At 39.6% G+C, this 20,330-nt stretch overlaps 1 protein-coding gene across 2 annotated transcripts in view; it reads right to left on the bottom strand.

Moving 5' to 3' along the window:
- The window catches only part of TBC1D2B (TBC1 domain family member 2B), a 63,039-nt gene that overhangs the window by 19,190 nt on the left and 23,519 nt on the right, over positions 1 to 20,330 (bottom strand). For both annotated transcript variants that reach the window (XM_039492053.1, XM_039492055.1), the window contains exons 3-5: positions 9,612 to 9,777; positions 3,229 to 3,392; positions 1,966 to 2,192 (exon numbers count right to left, since the gene is read on the bottom strand). In XM_039492053.1, coding sequence (XP_039347987.1) covers positions 1,966 to 2,192; positions 3,229 to 3,392; positions 9,612 to 9,777 — 557 coding nt within the window. The remainder of the gene's footprint in view (positions 1 to 1,965; positions 2,193 to 3,228; positions 3,393 to 9,611; positions 9,778 to 20,330) is intronic.

Consider the following 20,330-nt stretch of genomic DNA (forward strand, 5'->3'; position numbering starts at 1 on the left):
TGACAGCTGTGGCCCATTAGGTAGCTGAAGAGTGGAACTGAGCTCATTAAGAGGAAGCCCTAATAGGCTATAAATTTCAATAGGATGTAATGGGGCTGTACTTACTTCTGGGATAGAGGAATAGAGCTCCTCCCCTAAACTGAGATGAAGGGTAGAGCCTGGGGATGGTCTCAGGCTCTCTGTTTTTTCTTTCATTTTACATAATTATATTCTCTCCTGGGGGCCCAATGAAGATGGATCTGGAAGTTCTCAGTGGTTTGAAAAACCATGTAGATGTAAAAGCAGCAAAGAGTCTTGTGGCACCTTATAGACTAACAGACGTTTTGGAGCATGAGCTTTCGTGGGTGAATACCCACTTCGTCGACATGCATCCGACGAAGTGGGTATTCACCCACGAAAGCTCAGACGTTTTGGAGCATGTTAGTCTATAAGGTGCCACAAGATTCTTTGCTGCTTTTACAGATCCAGACTAACACGGCTAACCCTCTGATACTTGACACCATGTAGATGTGTCTAGGTTGAACCAGAACCTCACACCAGTGGAGATACTGGTGGGTTATTTTGTTCCCTAGAATAAAACAGGATACAGCAGAGAGAACTGTGCCTTTAAGGCTACCTATCAAGCCTGAGATCCTTGGAGGCATTTGGAGCAACCCTATGGATTTTGAGAGATAGGTTTCCCATGTAACAGGAAAGCTAGACTCTCTTTTCTTCATCTTCCCCTGGGATTTATCACCTTTCTTCGGGTATTTTATTCCAAAGAGCCTGAACTACTGAAGAGAACAGTTGGAGCCCTAACCCAGCTGGAAAACTTCAAGTCTCTCTTACAAGAATTTTCTGCACAATCAAGGAACCAATGCTGAATTGACTGGTCAGAGATGAGGTCACTGATAACCTAAGGACTATCAGCATATCACAACATCACCTGGGGTTGGTAGTCAATAAGGAAGCAGATGCTAAGAGAATCTATCAGTATACAGTGTTGACTCCAGGCTTGATTATTTTAACTCATATCTAGGAATGAATCTACATACCCTAAAAAAGTTTTGACTGCTACAAAATGCAGACAGTTTAATCATATAAGTTACTGTGAACACATCCTTCTGGTGCTCAGCTCCCAAAGAACCCAGTTCAACGTATCTGTACTGATATTCAAAGCTCTCTGCTAGATCAGCCCTAGTTTCCTTTAAGATAATAATTCTTGGCTATGGAAGAAGTAGCTGTGACAGCTACGTTCTACTGGACCAATGAAACTATCAACCAACTGGGAGGAGACTGGTGAGTGTAGAAGAAAGAATTCTCAAGGGAGCTGGATCTAGAATAGGGAACTCACTCCTACGAGAGGACTGTGAGTAAATGTGGAACTCATTTAAATTGAGTTAGCTTTCCCCTCAATAAGGTCACACAGGAAAATTCAAAACAACCCGCCTCATAATCTAATAAATTTGGAAAGAAACAGAGTTGTTTCTACTAGTTTTAAATATGTCAAAAACACTCATTTACTACAACAAATGGGGCTATGTAAGTACTTACACAGTGTGTGGACCAGTACTTAAAGCTGCTGGTCTAAGCCTTGTACCATGCTCTATCAAACCCTGTTGGTGATATAGACTGCTCGCTTTTCTCTAATGCGATTAGGAAAGCGATGGATCTCAGACATGAGAAGTTCTCTGAGGGAGAACAAAGAGGGACTGCAGATAGAGGGGGTGAATAGTCTTTAATTCCCCACAGACATACTCTGGAAAGCTGGTTTCAATGGGTAAATAAGGGAGGATATAAAAGCCAAAAGAGCAGTTACTGAACCCTATGCAACCTAAAGACTTTTCCATCTCTTGGTACTCTGCTTTGAGATTTTCAAATGCACAGGTACATTTAGCATTGGTGTTTGTACTTTAAAAGGGTGGATTTACTCTCAGTTGTGGACAGGCCTGACAATGCTGTGCTTGTCCTTCTTGTGTGAATTACCTTTTGGCTTGACAAATCTTTCTTTAGCCTTTCCAACTCTTCTTGCTGGCTTTGAAACTTCAGTTGCATTTCAGAAGCTAGCTTGTTGCCATTCCCAGAATTCCATTCAACTGGAGATGTGTCACTGCTATTCCGATTTTTGCTTGATCCAATCATTTCTTTCAATGGACGTCTTGCTTTGTATGGAATGCGGCCAAAATCAAATGGAAAGGCTGAACTGGTCACTCCTGTGTAAAACAATTTGTTCTAGAGGTTTCAATGCATTCAGAAAGTTTCTTTATAAAATATATGTCTGCACTTGCTCACTAAAATTAGACTTACACCAAAGTTTAAACACACCCAACACGTCATTGTTGAGTATGGCTCATTTTCCAAGTTGCTTCCTTTGACATCTCTTTTGGCATTAAAAGGTCTTTTTTTAGAGAGACCATGAATGCGATACTGAGGAAATACGCTTGACGAATTAAACAGAATTTTACATACTCACTACAAAAATGAGAAACATTCCAGCCACCAAGTTTACTTTGCCATGGAAGCAAATTACAGTTAACTGTTAAGATTTCTTCTGTTTTAAACAACTATGGCCCTAACCTTAAAATCAGACCCAACAGGCAGCCACACCTGTGCAGCACCATTTAAGCTACTAGTGTTCTCCATAGCTGTGAGGGCCCTCTTGAATGGAGCAGATTGCAGGGATGAGTGCCTTTGTTTAGACAGAAGGATGCTATCTCCTACATTAACTAATGCTTCATAAGAGCTCTAAAGAGTTGTGCAAATTTTCATGAAGTTACTTCAAAAACTTATGACTATAAGAATTAATCAAAGCATAGATGCATTTCCCACTCATTATCCCCCTCCCCCATCAAGTAGCAGCAACCAGGATGTTGCTTCATCCACTTTGGGTGAAGAGTGACACCTCTGAAGTCTGAAACCAATGACTCCCCTGAGTGGCTGGCTCTACGTAAGATTATAATCAAAGATCTTGACTCTTTCCTTCCCTCTTGTAGCCCTGCGTCTCAACAACAAAACAAAGACACACCTGCCCACAGAGTCAAATACAAGAGATCTCTCGTATACCTTTGTCACATGCACCACAGGATACAGTACTATGGACAAACCACTGTTTGACCCTTGACTACATCACAAAAAGATAATTTCATGTGCAAAGATTTGGTTTGCAAAGAAATGACTGAGTTCTTGTTATATTTTCTGAAGATACAGCTAACAGTGTGGTATATTAACAGAAAAAGAACCTTCTGGTACCTTTGTTTCCTTCTGATGCATGTTTCCGCCTTTCTTCCAGTGCCATTGACTCCTCTAAGTCCTTTTGGGTTGGATCTAACATCTCCCACTCTTCGCTGGTATAAAACACACTCTTACGATTTTCACTGTTTCCTTTTCCAGATCTTAAGGAAGACATTGAATTTCTGCGGAATAAAGAAAATAATCATAGCGATGCCATTTTTTCTTGGGGGGGGGGGGGAGGGGATCTTTTTTTAAATTTACCTTTTTAGTCACATCATACATGTACACCTTATGAAAATCACCCAAACAACATACACTTTCAAAACACATCAATGAATCCTCTTTGTTAAACAGAGCTTAAATTAACAAAACCAATGCTAAATAAAATGCAAACAAAAACCAAGTAGTCATGTCCTGTAATACCTACTATCAGTATTTAAGCACTGATCATAACATATTCAAGGGCCAGGAGAGTGGCTTTGCTGCAGCACGTGGTACTGTGAGGCAAATGACCAAAATACATGAGACCCCTATGGTCTTTCACTCCTGGCCTGGCCCTGCTTTATCCATGTGTTTTGGCAGTGAAACATTTGGTTTTTCTGGGGAATGGGGTTGTGTTTTTTTGTTTTTAATCTATTTATTAAAATAGTTCTTTATTTTAAATGCCAGGGTAAACAACTGCTAAGTGTTAAACAGAATAGGGAGTATGCAGGTCAAAAGGCCACTGTATTATCGTATCACAAACTGAATTAACATAAAATTGGGGTCATCCAAAAGCTGAATCTATTGTAGTTACACAGATGTTGAGGAGAGAATCTCCATGCTAGTTAGAATGCTGCCAAACTATCTGCAAGGGACTTGCAAAGGCAATCTCTATGGTCCAATCTGACAGTTTTGTAGGAAGCGTAACCTATTTTTCATATAAGTAAAAGATTTTATGCTGAAGAAGCACTGTAGTGACAAAGGCCTAAACCAACACTGCATATCAATATATTTGTGCACTTCAGACAGTTCTGAACATTGCATCTCAAGTCTCTTTCTAAATGTAGCACCGCTACATTTAAGGATCAGTTAACTTGTCAAATACAAGTATGTTTAATCTCCAGCCTTTAAGGATGGAGGCCCTATCTTCACCCTTCCTTGAAAGCAGCTCACCTCCTGTTTATGGAAAAGTAATTGACTTACAATGATTATTTGACCATATAGGTGTCTTACTATTGAGACTATTTGCTGGCTTGACCCAATGCTTCCCTAAAGTTTTACAGGAAATCTGTCATCTGAGCTAGGTGATCCGATACACCAGTTTTTCCCAAACTTGGGACGCCGCTTGTGTAAGGAAAGCCCCTGTTGGGCTGGGCTGGTTTGTTTACCTGCCCCGTCCGCAGGTCCGGCCGATCGCGGCTCCCACTGGCCGCGGCTCCCTCCAGGCCAATGGGAGCTGCTGGAAGTGGCGCAGGCTGAGGGATGTGCTGGCCACGACTTCCAGCGGTTCCCATTGGCCCGGAGCAGCAAACTGCAGCAAGCGGGAACCACAATCGGCCGGACCTGGGGACGAGGCAGGTAAACAAACCGGCCCGGCCCGCCAGGGGCTTTCCCTGCACAAGCGGCATCCCAAGTTTGGGAAAACACTGCAATACACTATACATATCACAATACCATGATTCCAAATAATTTGGTTCAATTAAGCAGTCTGATAATGATCATTTTGATACAGTTTTTTTAAACCACAATGTAATCCTTCATAAAGCAAGGAGCATCTGATTTGCAAACTTGGCTGGGATTTGATTATGTATTCAGTAATCTTTTCACCGCTATTCTTTCTGTGTATGTAGGACTACAAGATCCACATGGTGTCGACAGTGAGCCTGTTATTTCTAATCTCAATTGATTAGACTCTGCCTGTTGGTATGCATACTTCCACCTTTTCATGTTCTCTGTATGTATAAATATCCCCTGTCTGTGTGTTCCATTCTATGCATCCGAAGAAGTGAGCTGCAGCTCACGAAAGCTCATGCTAAAATAAATTTGTTAGTCTTTAAGGTGCCACAAGTACTCCTGTTTTTTTTTTTGCGGATACAGACTAACACGGCTGCTACTCTGAAACCTGTTATTTCTAAGTCACTGGTTCAGATCCAGCCCTGGTTCTTAGACAGACATCTACAAAGTCTGTGTGGAATGAATGTGGCAGTCTCTGATTAATTCCTGGTGAACAAGAATCCACATAGCAAAAAACTCAGACATCTCTCTAGGAATTCTCAGTATAGAAGCAAAGGACTGAGCTATTCTCTTTCCACAAGAGGTGAGCTTTCCACTGTCCATGCCTGTCTTGTCCTGTGGCTGGAGGACTTCATTCTTAAATGCCATCAAACCTCCACCTTTCCAGAATTTTAAGATAACTATGTTTAGAAAAAAGAACAGGAGTACTTGTGGCACCTTACAGACTAACAAATTTATTTGAGCATAAGCTTTCGTGGGCTATAGCCCACTTCATTGGATGCACAGAATGGAACATTTATCTCCTTACTATATGTTCCATTCTGTGCATCTGATGAAGTGGGCTGTAGCCCACGAAAGCTTATGCTCAAATTAATTTGTTAGTCTCTAAGGTGCCACAAGTACTCCTGTTCTTTTTGCAGATACAGACTAACATGGCTGCTACTCTGAAACCTATGTTTAGAAAGAATAATGAGGCAAGAGAAACAATAATAAGCAAGAGGTACTTGAGAATGTTTTTCATATATTCCCCATGAGGGCAAGTATCATAGTTGGTGTTCAATTTCTACACGTACTTTTCATAAGGACTTTGTTTGCTGACTCTTTGAGGATTGAGAATTAAGTATGTGCTACTGGACTACAAATTAAGTATAAAGAGTAGCTGGTTGAATTCCTTTATAATATGTATTTAAATAATTAAATACAGCATACCTCCCCGCCTCCTCCACATTACTGAAATTTATGTAAAGCTATAGTACCACCGGACTTTAGGTTTACAGAGCTACAACAGCAAACCAAGGTAGTTTATTCTTTTAAATAATATTTTAATTATATATAGTTACACAAAATATGTGAAAGTTCAAAATGATCTACTGGCTCATTCTATATTATGAAATCCCATCATATGATTAGGTAACTCAGGGGTTATTACAGTACATCCTTTTAAACAAGCAGGACTCTACATAAACAAATGAGGCTGCAGAAACTGTTAGCATAAGAAGGAAGGACTATTCAGCTCTGAACATTTATCTGATCCAATTAGTTTTTGGTGGCTTTAATTGCTGAAAGCTGATTTAAAATGAAAGCAACTTCCAGCTTAGGCAAGTGAAATTAACGTGCACATATAGTACATTCTTTATATGAAACATACTCTCTTCACTTCCCTCTTGTTATTTCTTTACTGTTGCTTAGGGCATATGCAGATATTACGACAAGCCCTTGCTGTCAAGCAGATGTTAACCATATGTTAAAGCTCTACACAAAGAACTACTGTGATGAAATTGTGCTGCATGGCTAAAGAAGCAAGAATGGTCTTGTGTTTAAGACACTGACCCAGGGGACTCAGCAAGTATGGGCTCCCAGCACTGCCACAGACTTCCTCTGAAACCTTGGATAAATCCCTTCATCTCCGTGCCTCAGTTTACTTTCTGTACTATAGAGTTAACAATTCCAAATTCACATCCATGAAAAATGCATCACGGATCATGAAATCTGGTCTCCCCGCTGTGAAATCTGGCCTTTTGTGTGCTTTTACCTTATACTATACAGATTTCACAGGGAAGACTGGTGTTTCTCGAATTGGGGGTCCTGACCCAAAAAGGAGTTTCAGAAGGGTTCCAAGATTACTTTAGTGTGGTCATGGTATTGCCACCCTTACTTCTGCGCTGCCTTAAGAGCTGAGTGGCCAGAGAGCAGCAGCTGTTGGCCAGGTACCCACCTCTGAAGGCAGCTCCCCACCAGCAGAAGTAAGGGTGGCAATACCAGACCATGCCACCCTTATTTCTGCCCTGCTGCCTTCAGAGCTGAACTCCCATCCAGCAGCCACCGCTCTCCAGCTGCTCAGCTGTGAATGCAGTGCTGCCACCAGCAGCGCAGAAGTAAGGGTAGCAGTACTGCAATCCCCCCTACAACTCCTTTTGGGTCAGGACCCCTACAATTACAATACCGTGAAATTTCAGATTTAAGTAGCTGAAACCATGAAATTTATGATTTTTATAATCCCATGACTGTGAAATTGACCAAAACGGACCATGAGTTTGGTAGGGCCCTACTAATAGTATGTTGCAAGAATTAATTAATCAATCAAACAATCTTTGTATAAGGCACACAGATACTAAGGTGCTGAAAACCACAATATGACCTATACAAATAAATAAAATTGCTTAAAGTTTAGATACTATGCTTCCCATTCCTCAACTATATTAGCTCTGCATCTTAGGTATTTCTAGGTTGTCTATCACGTCAATAGCCTGCTTAGCCATCATTAACTATTACAGTGAAAATTCTAATCCGGTTTAAAAACTGATTTTTATTTGTATTTTAAGTTTATGATTATGAAGATGTCATTAACTACCCCTTAAGGACTGGATTCCATAAGCTCTCTATCAGGAGAAATCGCTTACAGTTTATCAGAGTTCTATCTTACATACAAAAAACTATGTTAAAAGAACATTAAGATTGCAAAGTCCAGCACTCAAAAGTTAGGAATTTTAAATAAGGTTGCCTGTGCAACTTTCATTTGGGTCCCTCATGCATATGCATTATGATACAGTCTTTAATTACATGATCACATACTATTTTTCCCCCCACAGGATGTCACCTTATTCAGTGTACTGAATCAACAGTGCTCAGTTAATGAGCAGCTCTACAATATTTTCTTTTATCCTCATTATTCAATGCATGGTCCTAGACCTTATTTACTGCACACTATTCAAACCCTGCTCTGAAGACAGAATTATTAATTTCCTCATGGGCTTTTCCATGGTGCTTATCTCTACAGTATTGATACTTCAGAAACAATTAATCTATCTTCATGAAACCCTGTGAGATGAGGGACGTTTATCCTCATTTTACAGGTGAGGAACTGAGACGCAGATATTAAGGTCAAGAGTAATCACTAATTTTGGGCGTCCAGCTTGAGATGCCTAGGATTGGATTTTCAAGAATTATAGAACACTTTATACGTTCAAAGCATAGTTCCCATGACTGCAGATTTAAGTGCTCAGCACTTCTGTATATCACACACACTCAGGCTGTGCACCCAGAATCTGAAGAACACACAATCAGTGACCACCTGTGAAAAGTTTGGTTTAAGTGATTTGCTCAGCATCACACAGGATCTCTCCAGCACACGCAGTGATAGAACCCAGTTCTCCAGGGCAGCACTTAATTGCCTTAACCATGAGACCATTCTTTCTCTTCCTGCAGCCCCCTACCTCATTCATGACACACCTTCCAACTTCTGTGCCTAACTGATTTCATTTAAAGGTTTCCTATTTAACTCAACTGCACCGGTAAAAATAAATAAATAAATAAAAATTATTCTCATTGACAGCACAAGAAGAATGTGGTCTAGTTGACAGGACAGCAGCCACTGTATCACGAACTGCTCTAACATCATGGGAAAAGAATCAGCTGTCCTTTGAACAGTAACAGAAGGTCACTAGACAGATTATATGAAATGTTCATAAAGAACCTACAGTAATAGGAGAGCCAGAAGTCAGTCACTGTATGACTGTTTTTGAAAACAATTGGTGTCAAGGAGTGAACTAAAGTAAACTTGTCTTAAAATAGTTACTTCCATTCCATGCTTTTAAAAAAATATTTCTTACTTTAAGAAAGTGGTTGTCATAACTTGCTCAATGTTGGCCTGAATGTCTTGTATTTAATCTACAGTACATATCTTTTTAAAAAATGGAACAATCAACTAAGAATATTAATAGGGTTTTTCATCTCCAAACTACTATTTTAAGTATTAACTAATGAATCACCATACCGCCACTGAAGTAAGGAATTACTATTCCCATTTTAAAGAAAAAGGATAGGATGCAGTGTGGTTAAGTATTTAATAGATCCTGGCTCCTTGTCTTGTGCTCAGACCATAAAGCTATTACTCACTATCTGACAGATAGTAAAATATCTGATGTAAAATGAACAAACACTACTGTATCTCTATACCCAACTCTACCTGTTAAATTAGTAATCCTAGTATGTATAAATAGACAGTCTACTTTAAGAGATATTGTTTCAATGGACAGGCTACTAATTTTTCCAATTTCTTGCTTAATTTGTACATTGTATCTCTCCATCTTATACTGGCCCCATCACCACAGTATCTGAGCAACCTGAAGTATCATTGGCCATTTGCTAGGGACTAGTACAATTCTCATGTGGAAAAAAGAACTCACTTGATCTCAGTACCCCATTGTTTCAGGGAGAAATTGATGGCACTTTGTTGGATTGGTGCTGGCTGGCAAGCTGCTTGTTCTCCTACCAGTTCCGTGGGAGCAGTCTCCACAGCTAGGACATTTCTAGCTTTCTCTGCTGAGACATTTGGATTCAGGATATTCAAATCTGAGAAAGGAAAGCAACATTTGTTTATTATTATGATTTTATCACCTTAAAAATTGCACAAGGCCCCCACAAATGCCATGTTTTTAAAAAGGTGTATTTGAACAACAGAAAAACAACAGGACTTTGTCTTTATCCTCAGTATGCTAAGATTTCATTCCATTCATATTGTTGTGCACTAGCTAATAAAATCTCAGAGGTACACAGTGTACTACATGGCTGAAAACAATGTATTGAAAATGCGTAAGCTGAAGAATGTACTATGGGTAGCACAAGGCATTAGGTTGAGGTTTTTAGCAGAGGCCTTCTGCTAACCCTCTGCATAGCAGTTATTTTCACCCCAGTGCAGTTTCAAAATAAAATACAGCCTTTGCTGATGTTAGCAATGAGCAGGCTTACAAATATCCTGCTTTGAAGTCACATAGCAGATAAACAGGAAGAGCTCTCAGATTCTGAAATGTTAAAAGGGAAAGTAGGAAATAAAACATTAAAAAAATATCTGTTATGATGCAGAACTCTGAAGAACTGTCTAACAAGTCAGAAAGGTAGCTGGTACCTTACACCTCTGAAAATCAGGGGTGAAATCCTGAATAGGCAACAGTGAGTTTGGTGCTCTCATTTTATATCTTGTGCTGATAAAGTCTTGCAAAAAGCTCCCACAGGGCCAAACCTTAGTCTTACAGAGTCCTAAATTCTATTGGACCATCGCTGAATGAAGGCCAGCCTCTAGTTAAAGGGTCCTTAGCCTGGTCCACTGCCATGTACACACAACACCTTTGGGTGCACCTTTCAAGCACTAAGACTGACATGGTTTTGTGCGTACTTAAAAAAAAAATCATCTGTGCATGCAGATGTCAGTGCTTGCTTGTGCATATGTCTGCATGTACAGTCGTCAATGTTGCACTGGATGCAACCTTCTGAAAAAAAAAAATCAAACCCAAGCTATGTGCATATATTTAAGAGTGCAAGTTGTAGAGTTCATGAAAAAAACCTAGAGTATATGCTGAGTACACAGTTTTCAAATACAATTTTGCTTAGGCAAAACCATTCCTTCATACACCTCATTCACCCCAAAGTCTGTCCGCAACTTCTCAGTGAGGACTATTTTCCAGCCAAGTTTTAACTTTCAATCTTCAGCTACTTTTGTTGTAGCCCTATTAAAAAAAAATGGTTGCCAAAATATTCTTACAATGACAAGAGTGAAGATTTGCCACTTCTTCCTAACTCAAACAGCTGATTTGAACAAAAAACCAATTGCTGATAAAATTCATTTTCTGGAAGAGAAAAAGTATGGAAAATTTCAGCCCAATAGCCAAGTTCTTCAAAAAATGATGGGCATCTGCGAACAAGATTATAAGTAACAGCAACATACATTTTCATCGAGTCCTGACTCCCTCTCCAGCAATAGTTTTCATCCAAAACTACTTTACAGTTTGGAACAATGGACAAGAATCTCTGCGCCTGAGCACTGATATAGCAAGCATGTTTCAGCTGCTGCCTCAGTGCCTGTAACTAGCCAGTGCTCTCAGCGCCTAACTTTCAAGAGCAAACTCAACTGGTTACAAAAATTAACAGCTGCAATCCCAGAAAATTATCAAGACACTCTGCTTGAAAGCAGATGGGGTGACAGGGCACAGACATTCATACTGCTGGAAACACTTCGGTAGCTAGGTTTATGCTGGTCAAGACTGGAAACGTGTTCAAGATTTTCATTACTAGGAAGGAGGTGCATGACAAAGCGGGCCTTACATGTAAGCCAGTGGGGTAAATTAGAGTAAACAACCTTGAAAGATCTTTATGACAAATATTAAAAAGCTGCCCTGTGCCACAGGAAAAACAAGTGTAAATCCAAATGGTTGTAATCAGAAGCTGAAGTGTTATCAATTCTACTTGCACTCACCTTCCTGAGTTACAGAAAGTAAAGGTAAATCACAGACTGATTTTGTTACCCCTTATGTTTTATGCGTATGCTTTAGAGTGTGCCTTTAGCAGCAAGACAATCTGAAGCAGTTTTCTGAAGCTCCATTTGTATAAACAAAAGTTCAGATTTACAGCTAGTGAAACAGAAAATACAAGAGCTCTTGTATTGAATGGAATTGTTTTACCAAGTATTAATTTTTGTTTCCGAATACTTCATGTAATATTCCAGTCTTTCCTTTTTAATAGGTGTGATTGCCTTCCTTCAGTTTCAGTTCCCAGCATGGACTTCCATAAGCTTTTGGCATTTCTACAAACACCACCACAACTTTTAGCGGAAAACTTCAACACTGCTACAAAGTTTCTTGTACAAAGCTTCACCAGCCAAGACAATTTATGCAGTTACGTATTGCAACAGCAGAACAAATCTACATTTGACTGCAGACACTTGGCAATGAGGGCTGTAAGAGAACCTGAATAGAATGCTTATGTGAGGCAGAAATCATTGTAGGACCTGCTGCAGAATACAACCAAATGGCTCCAATACTAACAGCACAGTTCTTCTATATTGTGTACCAGTCTTAAGCAAAACTTGCAACTGAAGTCTTTTATAGAATACTTGTGATCATACTGCAGTTTTGGATGGTAACAGATTACAAGTAACTTTAGTAACTCTGTAAATTGTGTGCCAGATATGGGGTGGAAGAAAGAAAAACAACATTAAAACCATTCACACATTTTTCCTCCGTTACATTTTGGAGAATTAGGTTGCATAACTCAGTGAATAAAGTATAATTAACGAACTCTTACAGCCACTTGGGATGGCATTTTATAGTTCCTGGTAAACAGTAATTCACTTCTTAAACCAAATACTCAAAACTGGGATTATGGAACACATCTTCCAGTGTCATGCACAACAAAATACACAGTCCTAGGTCTATCTACTGTAGGTCAATGTACAGCAGAGAACATTACTAGGGTCATGAACAAAAGTGGATACCAAGCTCCTGCAGCACTACATATGGCCAACCTGAGTGGATAAACGGAGTATAGTTTTTTTGGTGGAGTTAGTCCATTTACAGTCATGAATTAAAGTTCCACAGAAAAATTATAACTATACACATGCATTGTGTAAAAAATAAGTTAGTTTTCATCATACTGTCTGCCTATATCGATTCTGCAATTGTTTTCTGACAGGAGGCACAAAATATAGCATGCAACAGATGATAAAAACATCTGCTACTAATTACAATGTAAGACTAAGTAGAAAAGGACAGCTTAATTTCTTCTCTCTAGAAATACTGTGATCCATGATGTCAGCAGTCTGACAGTCTCTTAAAAAATGTTCTTCTTTTAATTGCTGCTTCAGCATGGTTTTCCAGAACTCACTACAGGCATGTCTACACTGCAATTTAAAAACTGCAGCTGGGCTCTGCCAGCTGACGGGCTTGTGAGGCTCACGCTAAGGGCTGTTTAAAGGCAGTGTAGACATTTGAACTGGAGAGTGGGGGCTTTGGGATCCTCTACCTCACAGGAGTCCTAAAGCTCAGGCTCCAACCCAAGCCTGAAAGTCTAATACTTCAATTAAACAGCCCCTTAGCCTGAGCCCCGCAAGACTGAGTCAGCTGGCACAGGTCAGCTGCAGGTGTCTAATTGCAGAGTAGATATACCCTATGTTTTCTGCCTTCTGCAATGCTGCATTTATTTAATAGACACTGTCTGAATTGACTTTCAAAGGCTCATGTAGCTGCTGAAAGGCTGCACTGACAGCCATAGTCTCAGTTCATCCTACTGACTCCGGGACTCTACAACAGCTTTTTTGATTACAGCAGACGAGGCCAAGTTCTTTCCAAGTGGTGACATTCAGCTCTGGAGGAGTGCTTTGTATGATCTACCAGTATGCAGGACAGCAGAAGTTAAACATTTTGCTAAGTTTAAAAGGAAGAAAAATGAAGATTTTTTTTTCATCTCAGCCAACAGCTACACTTCCAGCTATTGCAAAAGAATTATAATGTACCATTAGCATCACTCAAATGCAGAGGATGAGGTTGCGTGAAACAATGAAGCTGCACTCTACTTCCTCCTGGGTATGCTTTACAACACTTTATGTACATGATCACAATCTGTTTCTGAACTGTTACAATGGAATATTAAAAAAACCAAACCAATCTCACAAATGCTCCTGGAACCAATAAGATGTGTACATGCTTTACCATGTAACCTTGTAATATTGTCACCCATATCTTTCCTAGTCGTTATTTCCTTGTAAGTTTATGGCCAACACCTGAACCTTGTTTTAAGTTATTTGCTCTCTGAGGCAGAAGGAAGGTCTGTTATTGTGAGCCAAGGCTCAAAGGGAACATAACCAGGGAAGACTTGTAACTACGCTTGTTGTATCAGTTCTGTGGACAGACGAAGACCACCAAAAGTCCCTGAATGCCAACTGGCAAAGGAGTGACAGGAATGTCCTGATTCTGGTATGTACATTTTGTTTCATCAAGGACTGTCTTGTGAGGTCTTAAAATGAGGACTAGATGACCTCCTGAGGTCCCTTCCAACCCTGATAATCTATGATTCTATTTGAAAACCAGGCTCAGAGTGGTCATCAATATTGTTATGAAATATATATACAGATACTATGTATGACGGTGTATCCCATAAGGCTTCATGAGAATATGCTTATGAATGTATATATGCTATAACTGAAATATGTTTTATGCTATATATGCCATGTAACATATCTATGTAAAGGTTATGATCTACTGAATACATTCCTCCTCTTTGTATGCATGTATCATTTTCATACTTGAAGTTAGGAATATTGGCTGTATACTTGCTTGATTTCTAAGTAGCCTTTGTAAAGCATTTGGTCAGCTTCTTGAGAAAGGAATGTGCAAACACTTAAGGGACAATGGATCTTGGGAGGCTCCAATCCACATAAGAAGTCTACATGAGGACTTTCAAGGTAGCACGTAAGCCATGGCTGCTGCCTGTAAAAAACGAGTCATGCATGGACATGTGACTTGCCCATGTGACTCCAAAACTCCATCTTGGAGCTAGACTTTGCATCGGAGAGGGGAGGGGGTCTCCACCCACAAGAGAAAGTCTTTTTAAGCCTGTGGAAGACCTCTCCATTTTGTCTTCAGCTGGCTAAAGCGATAACCTCTCCACCCAAGGATACCTGAAAGAGACTGGAACAAAGGACTGTAACTACAGGGAGTGTGAGTGACTGCTGGACCCGGACTAGGAGATTAGTCTGTAAAAGGAAGCTTACTGGAACTGGTGAGGTTTTATCTGTATTCAGTTTTCTTAGACATAGACTTGCGTGTTCTATTTTGTTTTACTTGGTAATTCACTTTGTTCTGTCTCTTACTACTTGGAACCACTTAAATCCTTCTTTCTGTATTTAATAAAATCACTTTTTACTTATTAATTAACCCAGAGTATGTATTAATACATGGGGGGGGCAGCTGTGCATCTCTCTCTATCAGTGTTATAGAGGGCGAACAATTTCTGAGTTTACCCTGTATACAGCTGTAATATGGATTTATTTGGGATTTAGACCCCATTGGGAGTTGGGCATCTCAGTGTTAATGACAGGAACACTTCTGTAAGTGGCTTTCAGTTAAGTCTGCAGCTTTGGGGCATGTAGTTCAGAACTGGGTCTGTGCTGGAGCAGACTGGTATGTCTGGCTCAACAAGACAGGGTGCTGGATTCCCAGGCTGGCAGGGAAAGCAGGGGCAGAAGTAGTCTTGGAACATCAGTTGGCAGTTCCCAAGGCGGTTTTTGTGATCCAACCCGTCACACTATGTAAGGAGTTACTGTACAGTAACTCCTCACTTAACGTGGTCCTGGTTAACATTGTTTCGTTGGTGATCAATTAGAGAACATACTCATTTAAAGTTGCGCAATACTGCCATATAACGTTGTTTGGCAGCCTCCTGCTTTCTCCGCTTCATGCAGAAAGAGCAACCTGTTGGAACTAGCTGGTGGGGGCTTGGAACCAGGGTGGGCCAGCAGCCCCCGATCAGCTTCCCTAAGTTCCCTGTGCAGAAGCTGCCCAGCAGGCTATCAATTGCCAGGCAGTAGAAGCTGTCCCTCCCTCCACTGCCCTGTGCTGCTCCTGCCCTCTGCCTCGGAGCTGCTCCCAGGAGCCTCCTGCTTTCTGTGCAGGGAGGGGAGGGGGGAGGAACAGGGGTGCTAATGTCAGGATGTCCCCCTCCCCTTGTACAGAGCAAGGGGTGGGGACACGACAGGGCTCAGGACAGAGGGAGCTGGTAGCAGCTGCTTTCTCAATTTGCTGATCTACGTAAAAAGGCAGTATTCTTAGAGTGGAGTCAGTGTACTTAAAGGGGCAATGCACATCTCTCTCTCTCTCTCTTTCTCTCTGCCATGCTGTGTCTCCTCCCTCCTTTTGTGCTGCCTTGTAGAGTGTGAGGCTACATTAACAACTATGTGTTAACCCTTGAGGGCTCGGCCGAGTGCTAGTTCATCATTTAGCAGTAAGGCATTCTCTGGGAAATATCCCACCCTCTTCCACCCCCTGACTCCACCACCTCAACCAAGCTTCACAATCATCATTGCTGTATACAGTATTACATTGTTTGTTTATAACTTTTATATTTATTTATATTTAATTTAATATATATAAATAAAAAGAGAATCTTTTGTCTGGTGAAAAAAAATTTCCCTGGAACCTAGCCTCTCCCCCCCCCCGCCATTTACATTAATTCTTATGGGAAAACTGGATTCGCTTAACATCCAATCGTTTCGCTTAAAGTAGCATTTTTCAGGAACATAACTACAACGTTAAGCGAGGAGGTACTGTATATCTACTGAAAATATGGTCTTAGAGTCTGTATCAAGGTATGAGTCACCATCAGAAACAGGTTTTCTGTCAGACAAGAGATGTTTATTTGCCTCTCTCTCTGTAAATGTAAATTAAGCATAGTAAGCTAACAAAGGATATCAATTTACATACAAAGTCAACAGAGAGATGTGAAGTCAACTGGGAAGGAGCACATAGGAAAACACAAGTCCCACTGGTTATACTGTCTCTGAGCAGAGACGATGAGCTTTAGGGAGTATAAGTAGAAGACGAAGAGGACATCCCCTTGTCCTGCACCTAGGAAATAAACTTACAGTGCATTTATATTAATGAAAATGGGATCTCAGCCAAACGTGACTGAAAATGCTGCAGAGGACTTCAGGGGTGAGAAACTTCTTTAGACAGGAGGTTAACCTGTTACTTTAGGTTAGTCTCTAGAAAGCACATTATGATTTTGTTTTATATGTAACCTTTTGTTTCCAATATTCTTACTCACTATCACTTGACCCTTCAATAAACTTTTGTTGTTTTCACTATAAATATCTCTAAGTGTTGTGATATTAAGCAAGGTGCTGAGCCTGAGTTGAACCACACAAGATGGTGTGTACACTGTTCCATTGAGGATGGCAGACCTGGTATTTCTGTGGGTGTTCAGTGGATATAGGACTGGACACTACAGGGAAATGTTTCAAAGGGACTCAGGGACTGGGGTGCAACTATTGTTAATATGCAAGACAAAGGCTAGCATTGCCCAGAGGAAAGTACTTGAGTGGTTAACGAGTTGGTGGTGTCAGAGTGGACACCAAGTTAAGCACAAGCAGGACTCCCTCACACTGGAGGCAGTAAGGGTGACAATGTGATCAGTCTCGTGGGTAACCTGAGAGCCATTAAAGAAAGGTACGGCTCCTGTGTCAGTCTAGCACTTTTAACAAGTGCCTATTTGACTCCAAAACATCCACATACAAGTTGATTGGGGAGGAAAGCAAATCTTGCACCTGAACAGTGAGTCACTTTACTCAACATCTAGAAGTTTTTGGACAGATGCAGTAGTAATTACAATATGCCTCACTATACTATGGTGAAGATGTATGCAAAGGATTTTAAAACCACATTTACATGTATGCACATTCCTTTGTTGAAGCAATTAAATATATATAGCTCATCACTAGCACAAAATGCACAAAATTGTTTGACTACAAGAAAAACAAGTTACTGTGTAACTATCAAGGCTCTCATCATAATCTTCCCTCTTTTTTAAAGTGGTGTTTTATTTTAAAAAAAGTTAACACCTTTTTTGTTTTTTTAAAAAGAAAAAATAAGTTAAGCTTAATGAATTTCTTTTCTTTGAGAAGGTTTCCACATATACCTCCACAGCTAATGAAAAATGTCAGTCCCGGTTTGTCAAACAAACAATCTGACCAATGTAGCTTTAAAACTTTTGTTCTATTAAGGAGATCACTAGATAAAGCACTAATAATGGAGATCAAAAGTTGATGAGAAAAGTACATATCCCCACCACTATTAGTTTGAAGCAAGCAATCCAACATTTAAAAAGAGGCCACATCCTTCAGTCTTGTGGTGAAACAGAATATTTGAGTTATTTCATCAGATATGAAGTATTTTGCAGGAATTAATGCATAACACAAAATATTATTGGAAACAATGGTAACTGCAATAGGTCATTTGGGGTTTCATTACCACTTTACCACCTTCCTTTAATAAATCAAGTACTTGATATCAAAGTCAAAATAAAAATGGATTCAATATTATAAACAATGGAGGATGTCAAAAGATGAATGTGTAAGATGTGCTCTGGTTGAGGTCCAGTTTACTTATGGCTTTTGTGATACAAAACAAACTTGGCTGCAAAAAAATAAGATGGAAACAGATGAAAGCCTCTTATCCCACCTGAAATTTTTAAAAACAAATTTCAAACAGGAGGGTGCCATTTTCCTAAGGCAACACTGAGGAATGATGGAATTCAACTCCAGATAGTAACAAATTCTGTGATGACAACTCAATCCATTAAATATATAATAGGAAATAAACACCACACTGATATGCAAATGAAGTGATAGACATTGATGTATATAAACAAACATCTAACTAGGATTTTGTGGTTGGGGGAAAAGAGGTAGCTTTGTCCCTCTGTCACGAAGCAGTGGAAAGAGAGTGATTTCCTTGCTCATCTCTGGCCTGGTTACAAATTGTTGATACAAAGTCTGGGCCTCATTCTGTCACATTACTTTGAACAGTACCTTCAGCTGTAAGTGGTCCCACAGCGGGAGGCGGCATAAGCAGGCCCTCTATGAAGAAAACACACATCAGTCTCTCCATCTCATCTCTTCCCTAGTGTTCTACAATAGTTGTAAAAATTAAAGAACTCCAATTGCCACCTTCTTGCATTTATATAGCACTTTTTATCAGCTCACCACAAAGGTCTTTGCAAATATTAACTAATGAAGCCTCACAACATCCCTGAAGTTGGTAATTATTCCTATTTTGCTCGCCATAGAACCTGGAGCCATAGAGAAATTGTTCTCATGTGCTTTATTAAACTACTCACTTACTGAAAGGATTTTTATTCAAGTTTTCCAGAAAGCTCACCCACTTTCTTGGGCAGAGACGCAGCAAGAGAAATTTCAACATAGTAATTTCTCCCCAAATATTATTATTATAGAACTTGAAAATAGGAGCTTATTGAAAATGCCTCCTCAGCCATAATTATAGCATCACTATTGGGGTGCTAGAAATATATTTGAAGATATCAATAATTCAAAGAAACTGAGTCCAAACCATGCTCCTTTAAAATATCAGGATAACTTTGTGTCTGGCCATTCTATGAACTAAACATCAGTGTTACGTATTAGCTGGAAGGGAATCTGAAACGAGAGACATCTACCACTGTTCAACAGTTTTGCTAGATATATAATCAGAGGAAATTATCCACTAGTCAATGAATTCGTAGACTTCAGAGCACCTTTCATCGACTCCAGGGCAGGGTGTGAAGAAGAATACTCAAACTATTTCTCCTTTAATCCTGTCTTTCTCAGACTAAGATAATTGGCTTCTTACTACTTAATATGGGTGTGCAATTTTGAATATAAAATATCTCCATTCAGTTGTTTTCCTTTATGTCTTAATGCTAGATAGAGTGATACCTTCTCAATGAATACTTAATTGATGAAGCATTAGGCATGGTGCACTGTTGTAAACAGAATTGTGAAAAGCTTACTGACATTGAAAGCAGTTGTTGCAAGTTATGTCAAAATATATGGGGCTTGTTATAAATACACAGTGTACCAATATTAATTGAGAAACTAAATGTAGATGAATGCAATAATATCGGATCGCCTAAAAACTAATAACCAAATGAAAAAAACGGAAGCTATATGAAATTCCAAGAAACTGAAAGTTCAATGCACTGGAAAGAACAAATTATTTACTTGACATCCATGAACAGTACAAAGGCTCCATTACAAGACATACAAAAGTAGTGTTACTATATTTGCTTTTCACAGCCCACTTCTTCATAAACATGATTAAAATAAACGAGCAACAAGAATGCCTCCTTGTCAAGGCTACATCAGACAGAATGGTAGGACAACCTCTACTTTTCACTCTAAAATGGTTTAAATTAGAAATCTGAGTAACTGAAAGAAAAGAAAAATTATTTCTCTCATATAATCTACATTTTTAAAAAAAGATATTGCAATGCATAATTTGTTTCTTGATCTGAAGCAGCACTACTTCACCATTCAGATGATTAGTAACTGAACCTGCTTTTAAAGACTCACTTTTGTAATGCAG

Source organism: Mauremys reevesii, linkage group 10 (assembly GCF_016161935.1).
Source record: "Mauremys reevesii isolate NIE-2019 linkage group 10, ASM1616193v1, whole genome shotgun sequence".
NCBI classification, from domain to species: Eukaryota; Metazoa; Chordata; order Testudines; family Geoemydidae; genus Mauremys; species Mauremys reevesii.